Below are 15,000 nucleotides of genomic sequence, written 5' to 3' on the forward strand. Positions count from 1 at the left end.
CGAGCCACGCCACCTATCTGCCGTGGGCGGCGTTCCTACGGCGCCGGGCGTCACTCACGCTTTCACCCGTCACGCTGCTATCCTTCTCACTTCACCATCACCACTTTGCTACCTCACTACCCTTAGACATCACTGACAAATAATTCTGAATAATGATGAAGATGCTGTGAACACAACTCGTGTGTGGGAGTGTATGAGCGCTGTGTGGAGTGCGTGAGGAGGCGCGGGTCCAGCATGGTCCAAGTACTTCTTGAAGGGGGAGCAGTCAGTGGCACGGCCGGGCCGGCCCGCCCGTCTACTCCACTACTCCTGCTTGAACCGCGCGCCCTGTCCTCTTGACGGTAAGCCAAGCAAAACATACATTTATATATAATAATTCATCTATCATCACGCTCACAAACTCCTTACACCTCACTACTGTAAGGCCAACAAAAATAATGTGTACAAACTTGGTGGAGTCTGAATGGATTATATACACAACAAAGCCTAAATAATCAGCCGGAGCCATAATGGAAATGAAGATGATGAGCTTGTATGACGATGCTGGGTGCCGTGGGCGTCCGTGGGCGGCGTGTGGGCGGGGCGGGCGGCCGGGGTCAGCCCGCCGAAGACGGTGCACACCGCTCAGGCCGCCTAAGGCCCAGGAACCGCTGCATCAGCTGCCGCCGAGAGGGAGTTGGGGGACGCCACCGCGAGGGCGGCCGTGAGGAGGTGTTGTGTTAATGGTGGGGCAGGGGGGTTCAGGTGTTGGAGTTGTGGTGGGGTTGCTGGATCTGCTGGAGTGCCTCCTGCGTGGCATACTGCCGCAAGACGGTGTTCTCGTACTCCAGCTGGTTGATGCGCTCCATCAACTCCGTGATCTTCTCCTTCAGGACCTCCACCTCCTCTCGCACCGCGAACATCAAGTGGGACTTAACCAAATCCTGCAAGGAAGACATAATGCATATTAATATCACATGTAAGCAGAGAAGGCAAATTATATGAACGACCAAACTGCATATTATATAAAATAATTAATGGTAGTTGGACTTGATAATGTGCAACATTAAAATAGAGTGTTCATCCAAGAGCAAATGCGACATGACCTTCAAAACCTCGGACTGTTTATTTTCCCCAACCCTCCCTCTCCTCCTCCCCCCCTCCCTTCACATACTCATAACAAGCCTCTGTCAAAGGTTATAGACGGATCTTCCACTCCAAGGCTCAGCTCGCATTTCATCCGAGCTCGAAGTCAATAAACCAAGGGGTGCCATGATCAACCGAGTCAACTATACCCGTAAGTGGACTACTGCTAAGTGGACGACATGCACCAAGGTGAAATATCGAACCAACGGGCATTTCACCTCTTCTGCTCACGCGGAAACCCCATGGCGAGGATAAGTGAAGGGGGAGATCCGGCGCATTCAAAAGCACGAACTGTTAATCCTGTAGGCGAAGCACCTCGAACGAGATAAACAATAGGCGGCCAAAGGACAGAGACGGGGAAATAAGGATAGTGGGCAGGAAGGAAGAGAAAGAGGCGGCGGGGAGGTGATCTAGGGAGGATAGAGGCAATGTGGTGACGTGAGAGCTGGCAAGACGCCACTGCCAGGGGGTCTATTTCCAGCGTTGCCTCGCTCCCACACGGTAAAATTCTAGCGCTCTTTTCACCAGCATCGCCGCTTCTTCCCTCATTCCTGCGTTGCGTTGCGTCACCATCGACAAAGACTCATGCAATCCCTAAAGAGACTATATACCCGAGGTAATTCAGGGTTTCTTGGAAGAAGAACCCCACTTTCGTATCACTTCTATTTGCCGAGGGGATTGCTGCCACATTCTTTAGCACTGGGCCAACTGGCTGCCGCCCAACAAAACAGTGAAAAACGCAAGGCTTCGACCCTCCACTACACAGATGATAAACAGAAGCTGCTACTGGCGATGATCTAATTCTACTATCCCTAAACAGAAAAAAAGGAAAACAATAACTATGCATTAAAGAAACTTCAACAAACACAAACATCCCAGCGATCCATCGATAAATAAACGATTATATTTTCAAAAAGTATAGGAGGTTAGAGATTCTCTAGCTTAAACCCATTCCCACTCCACACCTGACTATGAAAAAGCGCAACAGCCTCACAGATGTTGGCTTGGTGTCCCAAGCCTTCTTCTCGTATGAGGCGGATTTGCGAGCAATAAAAGCTTCCCATTCCTCCCTTACTATGCCCACGTCACTGAAATACGCACGCACACACACATACATACAAGCCAGGTGGAAAACTTACAAAATCAGGTACGAAGAACAGGAACTGCTCGTCTGTTAATCTGACGTCGTAAACGAAGCTATTTTTTCTGGTTCTGGACTTAGAGCCGCCTTTGCTAGGGGTGGACGATAGGGGAGTGTGGGCGGGGGTGTGAGTTGGCGTAGTCTTGGGCGTGACCATCGGCGACTCCGGCGGTGATAAGGAGTGGGTGGGCGTATAGGCGCTGCTGGGGTACTCTGTGTTGTTGTTTGTATATTCTGTGTTGTTATTTGTGTACTCGGGGTGGCTGTACTTTTGGTCTGCGAAGTCGTGCTGGGCGTACTCGTGTTGCGAGAAGCCAGAGTCTCCGCAGCTGGAGAAGGTAGGCGTCCGGGATATATCTTGAGTGGGGGTTGCTGGCGGTGTTATGGGCACACCGCCTCCCATACCCGCGGACACATGCGGGTATCCGCAGTGCAAAGCATCCATTTGCATGGTGATGGGCGCCGTACTGGCGGTTGTAGGGCACAAGTCAAGCAGTGTTGCGGCTGAAGGCTCCTCACCGAGTGGCGGGAGCAAGTTTGGGCACTACTGGCACACAGGCACAGACACAAAGGCACGACACTCTCACTAAGGCACTATACCGCACCTTAATGCTTGCTTCACTTTCTACTATATGGAAGATACACCGAATCAACAAGGGCGATCTCAATGGTGTTCAAACACCGTAGATTTGTACACTTGTCCTGGCTGAAGAGGTGCGGGAGCGTGGTGCTGACGTTGCTAGTGCGGTGTCGCGGTCTGAACTGACGAGCAGGCGTGCCCGCGCCCTTTATATGTCTCCACGTACACTCGCACACGCGCCACCACTTCACGCCCGTCCGCCCCGCCGCACGTACGAACACACACACACATCAACCAACTGGGTTGGCACGTCGCCCACACACACCTGTACGCCTCTGTTTCCTCTTTTCTTGGGACTAGAGGGTCCTGTGCCCCGCCCTGGAGACTGGCTGCTGCGAGTGCTTTCAGACGCCATCGCCTCTCATGACGCCATTCATCATGCACCACAAATCAGTAGGTGCAAGATTTCATTCATCTTAGAATCAGAATAAGAAGGACGATCGTTTCTATTGAAAGCAACTTAGAATTCAATTTTCAAGTGAATTTACCTACCCAACTTCTTTCCATATCTTCCCCTTATACTGAAGAAGGCGGTAAGACTGCTATATTCCGAGGGCTTGTTTCCTGTTTAAGGATACAAACGGTTTCCTTGGGAGGGCGGCCTTGATATTATACCGCCTCGCGAGCTCGGCCTTGTGCCCAGGATTGTAACAAAGGATTGCGTGTTGTAGGGCCATCCCAGTCCTCTGTTCCTTGGCCATGCCCATTCCATTCCCTGCTCTGCAAGCCGACCCATACACACCTTGCGCTGACCTACATTCCGTCTGCAATTACAATCTGTCCTGAGTCATGCAATGAATCGATCAGCGTCACTCCAATCGCAGCTACTCGGCGCCCACACACCATACACGAAGCCCCGTCGCCTCACGCCCCCTACCCTCTTCACCAACGCCTCACGCACTTCCTTGTCCACGCCGCTACTCCTTCAGTACTTCCTTCTAACCCTTCATCACTTCGGAGACTAAGGTCAATATTGCATCGTACCGCTATTCTAGCTCCATCTTTTCCCAAACTAACGTACGTGCCAGTGTTTCTCGTTATCTTACTGTCGGCGATGAATAGTGCACGTTTCCCACACCCATAGGTGGCAGCGTGCGTACAAGAAAAGCTTACTACAGTCGATATCAAAATAAAAATAAAGGAATAGATTGTTATAATCCCGTCTATTCCTCATGCCCTCGGCCACGTTAAGTTCTAATGCTCAGTGCTAAAAAGTACTCGTAAAACTAGAGCCGCATTCAATATAAATCAATGCAATGTTATCATACTAAACGACCCATCACCCCTCAACCCATGACATTTCCACTCGGCGCTCGAGCTGAACATCTGGCAATGAGAAGTGGCCAAAGCGCAGTGTTGCGCGGCTGGAAGACTCCGCAGAGTGATGCATGTTGCACCCCCAGTGGATGCATATTTGCCTTGTTAAGACTACCGATCACCCCTTACATGATTTCCATTGCGATCCGTTTATACTGAACAAAACTGCATGTTCTAAAACAATGAATCAAGATCATTACAACCTTTTGATCAAATTTATTTTTTCACGAGTTTTACGTTGTCGTAAGAAAATAAACACATTTCTGATGTAAGCGAAGACACGTTTCTCGTGGGTCAGCAACAGCTGATTAAGAAGGAGAAGTTAAGACAGATACACTAGGATATTAGATGAGAAACTTATATTCAGGTAGAATTCAGGATCGAGAGACTAGGTGCTTACAATGCATCTGTGGCCGTCCCAGACCGTGAGCCGCCATAATAAGGCCGGCCAGCACCCTCCCCATTACACATGCTCCCACACTTCCTCCTTCACTTCCCCGCAGCAGAGCCCAGAAACAGCAGCTTCGCCTCCTCGGGTTACGACAGGCGGCAGGGGACGGAGCCGCCCGCCCTTGGACTCGTTAATGCAGATGCTCCTGGCAAACCGAAGTCGAAAGAAAGCCCCGCGTATCGACAGCCTCCCTCCCTCCCTCCCTCCCTGCCTCCCTCCCTCCTTCCCAGCGAACGCCAAGCGCCGCCGCACCAACTCGCCGGGCAAAAACTCCACATCAAACACCACCAACAGGGTAAGTCCTCTGCCGGTAATCAGACCGAGCAGACCTTGCAGCACAATGACTTTATGTCCACGACGTGTCACCGCTTCTTCCTGAGCCCCGCATTTGTCTCGTAACATGACGTGCTTTAAGAGAGGTACGAGGTTCTAACAGAAGTGTCAAGGAGATGAGCGAACGGGTCATGAAGCTTCGCGGGGGAACCACCGCGCGGGTTAGAGGGGGGGGAGGGAGTAGGAGGGAGGGAATGAGAGTGAGAGATGGAGAGGGCGAGGGTGGGAAAGAGGAAAAGAGAGAAAGGGTGGAAAGGGGGAGGGGGAGATGGATAAAAGAGAACGAAAGATAGAAAGTGTGTGTGTATGAGAGAGAGAGAGAGAGAGAGGGGGGGGAGAGGGGGGGAGAGGGAGAGGGAGAGGGAGAGGGAGAGGGAGAGGGAGAGGGAGAGAGAGAGAAAGAGGGAGGGAGAGAGAGAGAGAGAGAGAAAGAGAGAGAGAGGGGGGGGGGAGGGAGGGAGAGCGAGCGAGCGAGAGCGCACAAAGCATGTCTCAGAGGTCGGTGAGCCAAGCAATGACCGAGGTGATGCTCATCCTGGAGCGTGATTACTGCGGCACGGGGATAGCGCCCGGTGCACGTCACGCTGTCTGTCGTCATCGCATTATGAAGCTGAACTGTAGCCCGTGCTCGCCTCCGATACATTCTCCCTCTCGCCTGCCTACCTGCCGCTCTCACTCCCCCCCCCCCACTCACTCTCTCTCTCTCTCTCTCGTGTGTGTGTGTGTGTGTGTGTGTGTGTGTGTGTGTGTGTGTGTGTGTGTGTGTGTGTGTGTGTGTGTGTGTGTGTGTGTGTGTGTGTGTGTGTGTGTGCGCGCGCGTACGTGTGTGTGTGCGCGCGCGCTACTTACACATTTTCACTCCTTTGCAAAAAGTGTCTAATGCAGTTCCTACACGTGGCATTGTGTGCGGGATCCAGGAAGGCGAGCGGCGGCATCAAGGTATGGCGTTATGCCCTAGGTTACTCCTGCGAAAGTAAAAAAGGCAAATTCCACGAGCGCCAAGCCTTATGCGGAGGCCTTACCGGGGTGGCGGTTCCGTGTTGTCCTGAGTTCCCGGTGGGCATAGTACCCCCCCCCCCTCTTCCCCTTCCCCACCTGCACTCCTCCCTTGCGATCGAAGAGCGATCAGCCTTCCTCTCGCTCTCCGCTCCTCTTCCTTTGCCTCTCCTATCTCAGAGGATGGCCTCGACACCCCCACCTGCACTCCGGTGGCCTAGTAAAACCAAAGAGTTTCCGACCCACGCAGCCTCCGCCCCCAGCCCCACCCCTCTCCCACCCCTCGCTTCTAGCTGATAACTCCGAAGACTCGCCTTTTTAGTCATCGCTCGAGGAAGCCCAAGTGTGTCATCGGCCGCGGCACAAATCATGCCGTCGCCCGCTTGTCCTCCACGGTTCCTGCCAGACACGTCGGCTCCAGCCTGTGTGTTTGGCAGGCAGGGCGTCCCTTCCACGAAGTGCGCCTGCTCTGCCTCCACGCAATGCTTCCCTGTGTGTGTCCTTGCGCCAGTGAAGCTTTTCCGTCGCGAGAAACGTGGACCTCCGTAACTGAACTAGTAATGACCAGATGCGGGAACTGACTTCGCATGCGGAAGAGGAAAGTGCAAATAAAAAGAGGAGGCGTGACGGTCTGAGTGGTTGAGGGGGAGGGGGAGCAGCGGGGGGGGAGAGGAAGAGAAGAGGGCAGCCAGACTGCGGGGCGCCGCGCTGGGACCTTAGTCGCTTCTCCCAGACCACATCAGTGCCTTCTATTTCACAACCCACGTCACTTACCGCATTCCACTCTACTAACTCCACATGAACGTTTTATTGTCCTTATAGTACGGGAGATTTTTAGCTACACTGAACGGCAAATCAACAGCAATATATAAACTCAAATGATGACGTATTGCACAGCATCTTTCATTTCCCTATGCAACAGCGATCTCGCCCAAGCCAACACTCGGGCATCATGTAGGTCAGAGAGGAGAAGCTGTGTTCACAGGGACACAAATAGCACCCGGTATATCTCACTATGGTAGATGTACCAGTAAAACATTGGATGAGCAGCGTGTGGAGTAATTAGTACAGAGGAGGGTTCACAAACGAGTTTTCGGGGAAGCGATTAAACAAAGCCAAGTGTGTGTGTGTGTGTGTGTGTGTGTGTGTGTGTGTGTGTGTGTGTGTGTGTGTGTGTGTGTGTGTGTGTGTGTGTGTGTGTGTGTGTGTGTGTGTGTGTGTGTGTGTGTGTGTGTGTGTGTGTGTGTGTGTGTGTGTGTGTGTGTGTGTGTGTGTGTGTGTGTGTGTGTGTGTGTGTGTGTGTTACAGACAGCGCAGAGCCACCTGCACTTATGGCCCCACGAGCGAGATGTCGAGCGCCCATCTTTGCGATGATGTTCTCATCTACATTTGTTCATGTGGGGCAGATGTCGGGAGCGACGCCCCCACACTCAACTCCTCTTACAAAATGTATAAGGCGAAAGCGGAGAGGCTAGACAAAAGTCATGCAAACGATGTCGATGCAATGCATGTGATCTTTTATTACCGTCACAAAATGGCCCATGGTCCAACCTGCAGGTGCTATATTCTCACGTGATCGCCGCCTATCGCAATCTCTTCCTGATTTCTTGAACACCTGTTTCTTTGAAACCAGAGAAAATGCTACTCAAAGCATTCCCAACCTAATAGCTTTACAGCAAATGCCTGCTGAACGATTATCGTAAGCTGAAGCTTACTAGTCACACGTGACTCTTGGAGCAAGGATTCTGACAGAAGTAGGAAGTGCCGTTTCTTGAAGACTTCCCTATCCTGTAACTGTAGACATAGGGAGCAAGAGGGCTACTTCTGGTTATTTACAAGAAATGACGACTTGACACGCAACTTCCCCTTTGTGTAAGGATCCCCAAGGAGGAAGCCAGGAAATGGTTCAGGCGGCTGAACATGTCAAGGAGCCGCTATGGGAAGGCATGGCGGGAAGGGGGAAGAGATTGAAGCGGAGCAGACACATCAGAAGCAAAAAAGCAGGACACATCCGAAACAAAAAAGCAGGAGCAGCGAGCGGGTCAAGGATCCCCTCGCAGTGCTAGAGCCTCCTCTCATCTTGCCGCTAATGACCGGCGCTCGTCAAGAGTTTGTCACGCTCCAATTTACTGGGTCGCCGAGTTTTTCTTCTCAGCATTGGAGTGGCAACGGGCTCTGAGCATATGTACGCCATTCCCTCTGTCCCTGACGTCACCCTCCCTTGGCAGCTTCACTACCATACAGCGAGTCCCTCTCCCTCCTTGGCTTCGAATTACGGCATCCTCACAAAACGCCTGACGTCATGCTCTGAACGCCGTCCGTGTAATGCGAGAGGAGAGCGCGATCCTTGGGCGTCCGTGCTCTTCCTTTGGGGCAGGTAGCGCAGCCGCCGAAACACAGGAGCGTTTTCAAGGCTGTGCGGTTAGGCCTACGCTCGCATGATGTGATTCTCTTTTTCTGTCCGCGGGCGAGGAATCCCCGGCAGGAGACTTCTCATTACGTCATGTCACAGAAGGAGCTCAGTCCCGGGAAGAAAATCCTCAAAATCGGTCAAGTTCATCCTGTGTCTTTCCCGGCCCGTGTCCCTCGGAATTTACGTTGCCGCTTCTCACCGCCACAGAAACGAGAAATAGCCGGTGAATTCATGGTTCCCCCTGGCCGTCCCTACCCCCTTTCCGACGTCCATCATCTACTCATCTACTCGCCTACTCCCTACCCCCCACCCCCCATCCTTCGCTTCCCACAGACAGGAAGCGGCGGTGGGTCCTCGGGCTTCGGGTATGACTTCATTCCCACCTCGGGCACTAGCGCTCCCTCGAGAACCGGTGTACTCGTTCGCTTTATGTCCTCGCTGTAAGGTTATGGATGACGTCATGGGAGTCACTGATATTTATTGTTCCAAATGGAGCGTGCCCTCCTTGTGCGCGACGTCGTGGAGGATATGCGAAGGCTGACTCACGGCGCAGGACACGACCGGGACCGCCACACAGGATACGACATACGCTACAATTTCCGCTGAATGGGTTTGCTTCACTGAAATAACTCGACTGACATATTGTTGTCCAGCGGCAGCCGTGGGAAAGAAAACATTCACGTCTTTGTTATGAGTCCATGTCACAGATTGAAATTTTGATCATATTACTGTCACTAACGTCACTTTCATTATCATCGCCACAATCACTGCTAACAATGACGATGATAAAATCATAGCTTTCAATCTTGTCAATGTGCACCAGGTGATATTTGAAGTACAAAATAATAATTATATATATAGACATTCATATACATATAAATATACATATATACATACTACATACAGAAACACAACATTCATTCATACATACATACATACATACATACATACATACATACACACACACACACATATATATATATATATATATATATATATATATATATTAGAGAGAGAGAGAGAGAGAGAGAGAGAGAGAGAGAGAGAGAGAGAGAGAGAGAGAGAGAGAGAGAGAGAGAGAGAGAGAGAGAGAGAGAGAGAGAGAGAGAGAGAGCGAGGAGGAAGAGGGAGAGGAAGAGAAGGGGGGAGGAAGAGGGAGAGGAATAGAAGGGGGGAGGAAGAGGGGGGAGAGAAGGGGGGAGGAAGAGGGGGGAGAGAGAGGGAGGGAGGGAGAGAGGGGAGAGAGAGAGAGAGAGAGAGAGAGAGAGAGAGAGAGAGAGAGAGAGAGAGAGAGAGAGAGAGAGGAGAGAGAGAGAGAGAGAGAGAGAGAGAGAAGGAGAGAGAGGAGAGAGAGAGAGGGAGAGAGGAGGAGAGAGAGGAGGAGAGAGAGAGAGAGAGAGGAGAGAGAGAGAGAGGAGAGAGAGAGAGAGAGGAGAGGGAGAGAGGGAGGGAGAGAGAGAGAGAGGGGAGAGAGAGGGAGAGAGGAGAGAGAGAGGGGAGAGAGAGGGGGAGAGAGAGAGAGAGAGAGAGAGAGAGAGAGAGAGAGAGAGAGAGAGGAGAGAGAGAGAGAGAGAGAGAGAGAGAGAGAGAGAGAGAGAGAGAGAGAGAGAGAGAGAGAGAGAGAGAGAAGAGAGAGAGAGAAGAGAGAGAGAAGAGAGAGGGTGCACACAATAACTCATCCGCGATAGATCTTGCCCCCCTATGTGGCGGTTTCCATTGCAACGAATAAGGTTAAGGGCACGTCCATAGAAGGCGGGTGAAAGTGCCAACAGCAACCAGAAAAGGGCGGTGTATGATACAGCAGCTAATGTCCGGACGGCGGTTGCACAGAACCAACCCGCGTACAGGAAGCTGAAAACCTCTCACGCTGCCGTAATACTTCCTGTTGTAACACTGGGATTACGTCCTACGAAATAGCTAACAAAGAGGATAAAGCCCCTGCTCCTACCATTGCTGCACGCCCGCCTCTGGCCAGATACCTAGACCAAGTTCGATTCGTGCATCAGAAAAAGTGTACGGGACCAAATCCACGAATATCCATAGGCGTGCGTACAAATCCACGAATTTCCATGGACGTGAACAAAGACATGATCCTCCTCCCCCTCGCCCTCTCCCGCCCCTCCAGCCTGACCTCCCAGACCGGAGGAAGGCGTGCCTCAAGGGGGAGGTGTAGGAGTGCCGAGACGTGAAGATAATAGCGACCCGTCACCACAAAGCCTCACCAGGAAGTGGCCCTTGTGCCACTCAATCATCCTCGCCTTGGAGGGGAGGGGAGGGGAGGGGAGGGGGCAGGGGGAATCTCTTTATTCACACCTTTTAACCAATCAAGCACAACATTCGCCGCAGTCAGCTCCCTTCAGACTCCAGCGCGGTGAATGGCACGTTGTCACTCTGTCCTACCCAAGCGGGTCACAAAGCCGTCGCCCCCTGTGTGTGCGCTTTCCCGTTTAGCGGCGAATTCGTTCCTCCGCTGCCACCCTCTACCCTAGAACATGTATCCCACCCTCGAAGTTCCCGGCATGCGGGCGTGCAGACAGCCTGCAGGGCATCGGGCCGGAAAAGGAGAAAATGGTGATGCCCACGAAAAACTGGTCGGCTCCAGGGGGGAGGCACAGAGGAGGCCGGCAGGAAAAAAGGCGGAAGCAAACTTGTGAGGCGGCAAGACTCGGCCAGGATAGTGACGTGGCAGTCGTAATGGCCGTAATGAGGGTGCAGGGAGGTCACGCGCAGAGGGCCTCCCACAGCCCTTGCAGCGACGGCGGGAAATGCCGGTTCTCTCGCCTTCCCAAGGAAACCGCTGCGCTCCAAGAGCAAGACTGAACCGTCCTCCACGAAAATGCCATTCAGGAGGCGAGCGAACAACAAAAGGAAGATGGAAGACCCTCCCAGGGGAAGGAGGGGGGGGGAGACGAGTGTGATGTGGAAAAGGAGGAAGGGGAAAGGAAGGGAAAGGAAAGTATGGGCTGCCGGAAGAGGTCGGGGTGAAGTGTGCAACCTGCAATTATGACCCACCTCGACCTTGGCCTAAATGGGGTGGGGTGGGGGGTCTACTCACATCGTCTTATATAGGGAAGTACGAGGCAATGTACTCCCTTCCTTCCCCTCCTCGCGTTCTATTCCTTCCCTTCCCCTCCTCGCCCCCCCCCTTCTCTCTCTCGCTACGCCCTCCCGTTCTCAAAACACTTGAAAGCAGTTCCCTTCCCACGCGTTCCCATACGAGTTGTAGGTGCTAGACAGGCCTGCACGTAACCTACATTTGACAAGCGCCTCATGCAATGACGAGTCGAGACCGCGACAGGGATGGTGGTGGCAGTGCCAACAGAGGTTGTAACGATTCGCTGGCGGTTGTGGTTCAGAATGTACCGTGTAACGTGAGACTCAGTGTTACGTCACGTGGCATGTGTTAACAGCTCGGGTTAGCGGAGAAGAGTGGAGTGGGGGAGGGAGCATGATACCCTGCTCCCTCCAACACTTGCTCTGTACATGCTCAATGCTCCATTACCACCGCTAGTATTGTGTTGCCAGTGTGCGAGCTTCCTCCCCCACATGAGGAAGGGCCGTCGTGTGCACGGACAAGGAGATGGCATTAACAAGGTGTGTGTGTACCTGTATGGTGCACATGGCTCGCCCGTTTGAGAGGAGGCGCCAAGCTGTCTGAGGCCACCCGTCGGCCCCGACCCGGCCCGCCAGCCGCACGCCATCGCCGTCCCGCCTCTCTGCCCCACCACACTCTCTCGCCACTCCCCGCCACGGCCACACACACGTCACTCTACACCACAATCACCCACACAAGCACACACACACCACGCCACACTGGGATCACAACAAAACCTGATCTTTCCCACTCTAAAGCTGATCTGCTTCTTACTGCATGTATTCTTTCAGCCTTCCCCGAACCGTCCCTGTCCATACCTCCATTACACTCCTTGCTTCACGAAGGAGCAGTCGCCTCCTTCACCAGACGCCCCTTCAGCCCTTGCCTCGCGCGACTGAAAGCCATCCCACACACGCCTCGACGTCTCTCAACACCGAACCCTCCGCTGCTGCTGCTGCTGTTGCTCCTCCTCCTCCTCCTCCTCCAGGTGAGTGAGACGCCGTCGCAGGTGGCTATCCCTGACCTTATTTCTTCCTACACCTTTACGGGCCGGTGTAAGCGCCCCGGCACCTGCGCCCGCCACGCACCCCTTTCCCTATACAACCAACTTCCGACTCACAATTACTAGCGCCTAGCAACACTGTTTACGTTGCACATGGCTCTGGTTCATGGGCGTTATCGTGTTCTAACAGACGGCAGCGTGGCTTCTATGGCATGCTGAAGATATTGTAATAGATAAACCTACTAGGGCCATTGCAAAAAACGCCCCGTCATGCTCAAGATCTCTCTGATGAATTCTGGGATGTTAATGCGGCTTCTTACCGCCACTGTCATCATCGTCCTCCCCTTTCCCTAACATTCATGCTGCTGCTGCTCTCCCAATGAACGAGTCGTGGTGGCGAGGCGATGAGAGCGCGGTGGTGCTGTGGCAGGCAGCGTATCATGACCAGACCGGTGTGGCGGGAATCTAGAGTTACGTATCATCTTCTCTGTTCGTGGCTCTTCTCCATCGTGACTGTGTATGTTTCCAAAGTACACGATGTGGCAAGTTTCGAGTAATGGGATTACTCTTCGCACGTCTATGTATGGGGTGCATGGGGCAGGGCTGCAAGTGCCACACGCCTGGCAACAAGCCCATCCTTACATGTGAACTTTTGATCTTTTAACAAGATCTTTCGTGTTTTTCGCCGACGCAGCACCGCAGAAACCTCTGTCCATAAATGATGGAGCACCAGGCAAGTCTCACAAGTGACCGCCCCCTGGCCTTGGCACGGCACTCCCAGTAATTACATTAGTTACTTTCTCTGAGGTACCGAAGTAGAAATGCGAGTGTAGGCTGAGTAGTCAATTTTTAACGGGATAACAACAGGCGGTCGTGCTACCACCGAGCTTCGCCCGACGTCCGCGCATGTCATCGATCTAGGAAGGCCCTGCACTTTCATACTTCAGGTCTTGCTAAACTAACTCGTAATCTTTTCGCTTGCAAGAGACCGCAGGCGGGGCACTCGAATTCAGTCTGCATCGTGAGTCCCGGCCTTATGCCAACCAATCGACTAAGAATAATCCAACATATTATAACAGCTTATGCAAGACCCAGAATAAAATCTGCCGTTGTTGGCAGGCGGGAGAACTACTATATCCTTCTCATCAAAGGGCATTCGGAAGAAGATGGGGGGAAAAGCACTGTCTATCTAAAGATAACAAGAACCAAGTAAAACGAAGAAAGAAACCCACCGACCAGTCGAAGCTAGCGGCCAAAAGTCTAGGGCGCGGACAAGCCACGTTTCCAGACGTAACATCAGTAATGAAGTCTCAAAAAACAAACAAATAAAAGGGGAGGCTACCTTAATCCTTGTTATGATTCCTAAAGGTCTAAATAGCAATACACGAAGGAGTTGCGTTAAAACTGATGTATATCTACCCACCTACCTACCTTTTTCCTATCATTTGTCTACCGAAAAAACAATGCCTTTAAAGTATTATCCATAATGGATACTGGAGATGTCCAACCTTAATATATCTATACACAAATAGACCTTAAACATATCCCTTCTCATCACAAAGAAAACGAAATTTAATTACTCACCATTGCTTGTTCGATCTTGTTGTCAATGGCGACTGTGCTGGCGGTGGAGGCGCTGTAAAGAGAAAAAAAAAAGGGTTAGTATTGTGCGATCGCTTACCTCTGCTGCGAAGAGCCAAGTCAGTGCCAACGCTCTTATGTAACCCGAAATAAAGGCTCTCGAGAGAACAAGGAACTGCCAAGGAGGAAGAGTGAAAGAGAGGAATGCCAGGAGCGAGACACGTCAAAATAATTCGACCTTGTCTTCGCACTTCGCTCTTTCCGGCCCTTGAGATCGCCCTCCGAGGGCCTCGCTCTCGCCTTCGAGTCCTTCCCCCTTTTCTTCTATCCGGTCAGGCTCCTTTTCCCCTTTTACCTTCATTTACTATTTGTTATTCATATATTCATATATTCATATATATATATATATTGTTCGTCCATTTCATTCCTGGTCCATGATTTTGTACATCATGGTAGAGAGGCAAACAAACACTACACCGCAAGTCCTCCCCGCCCACGCTAACTCAACCCCCCCCCCCCCCCGCGCCCCATTCCTTGCCATAGAAGGTATGAGGAAGTAAATGCAGGATGTTTTTACACGAATGCGGGTGGGTTTTATCCGGCCGATGGTGTAGAAGTGTTTCGCGCGTGGGTGTGAACACATGTAGCGACATCATGGCAAACACCTGTCCAGCCACACAACACCTGCACGGTCGCGTTGCGTCACATCCTTCTTACACAGCCACGCTATCGCAGAGTTCCGGTGGCGGCCGAGATAACGATAATGTCCGATACACGTTATCAAGCAACACACGCTTTTCTTATCGATGGAATAAACTATCAAATGAGGGAGTGGGAGAGGGGAGAGGGGATATATATAAATATATATATAAATATATATATATATATATATATATATATATATAT

General features: G+C 52.0%; 2 protein-coding genes across 5 annotated transcripts in view; one reads left to right on the forward strand and one right to left on the reverse strand.

Moving 5' to 3' along the window:
• bun (TSC22 domain family member bunched) overlaps window positions 1-15,000 on the reverse strand; it is a 309,263-nt gene that overhangs the window by 1,358 nt on the left and 292,905 nt on the right. For all 4 annotated transcript variants that reach the window (XM_086551870.1, XM_086551877.1, XM_086551883.1 and 1 more), the window contains 2 exons: window positions 14,098-14,149; window positions 1-923 (listed from right to left, as the gene is read on the reverse strand). The exon at window positions 1-923 is cut by the window's left edge and continues 1,358 nt beyond it. In XM_086551870.1, coding sequence (XP_086407996.1) covers window positions 741-923; window positions 14,098-14,149 — 235 coding nt within the window. In that variant the 3' untranslated portion in view covers window positions 1-740. The remainder of the gene's footprint in view (window positions 924-14,097; window positions 14,150-15,000) is intronic.
• LOC147472394 (uncharacterized) overlaps window positions 4,731-15,000 on the forward strand; it is a 52,935-nt gene continuing 42,665 nt past the window's right edge. Inside the window, exon 1 of the mRNA XM_086551894.1 lies at window positions 4,731-4,969. Within this exon, the coding sequence (XP_086408020.1) occupies window positions 4,808-4,969 (162 nt within the window). The 5' untranslated portion in view covers window positions 4,731-4,807. The remainder of the gene's footprint in view (window positions 4,970-15,000) is intronic.

The sequence above is a fragment of the Penaeus japonicus genome, unplaced genomic scaffold (assembly GCF_977035675.1).
Source record: "Penaeus japonicus unplaced genomic scaffold, GWHDUDI00000001_assembly GWHDUDI00000002, whole genome shotgun sequence".
In the NCBI taxonomy this organism is placed as follows: domain Eukaryota; kingdom Metazoa; phylum Arthropoda; class Malacostraca; order Decapoda; family Penaeidae; genus Penaeus; species Penaeus japonicus.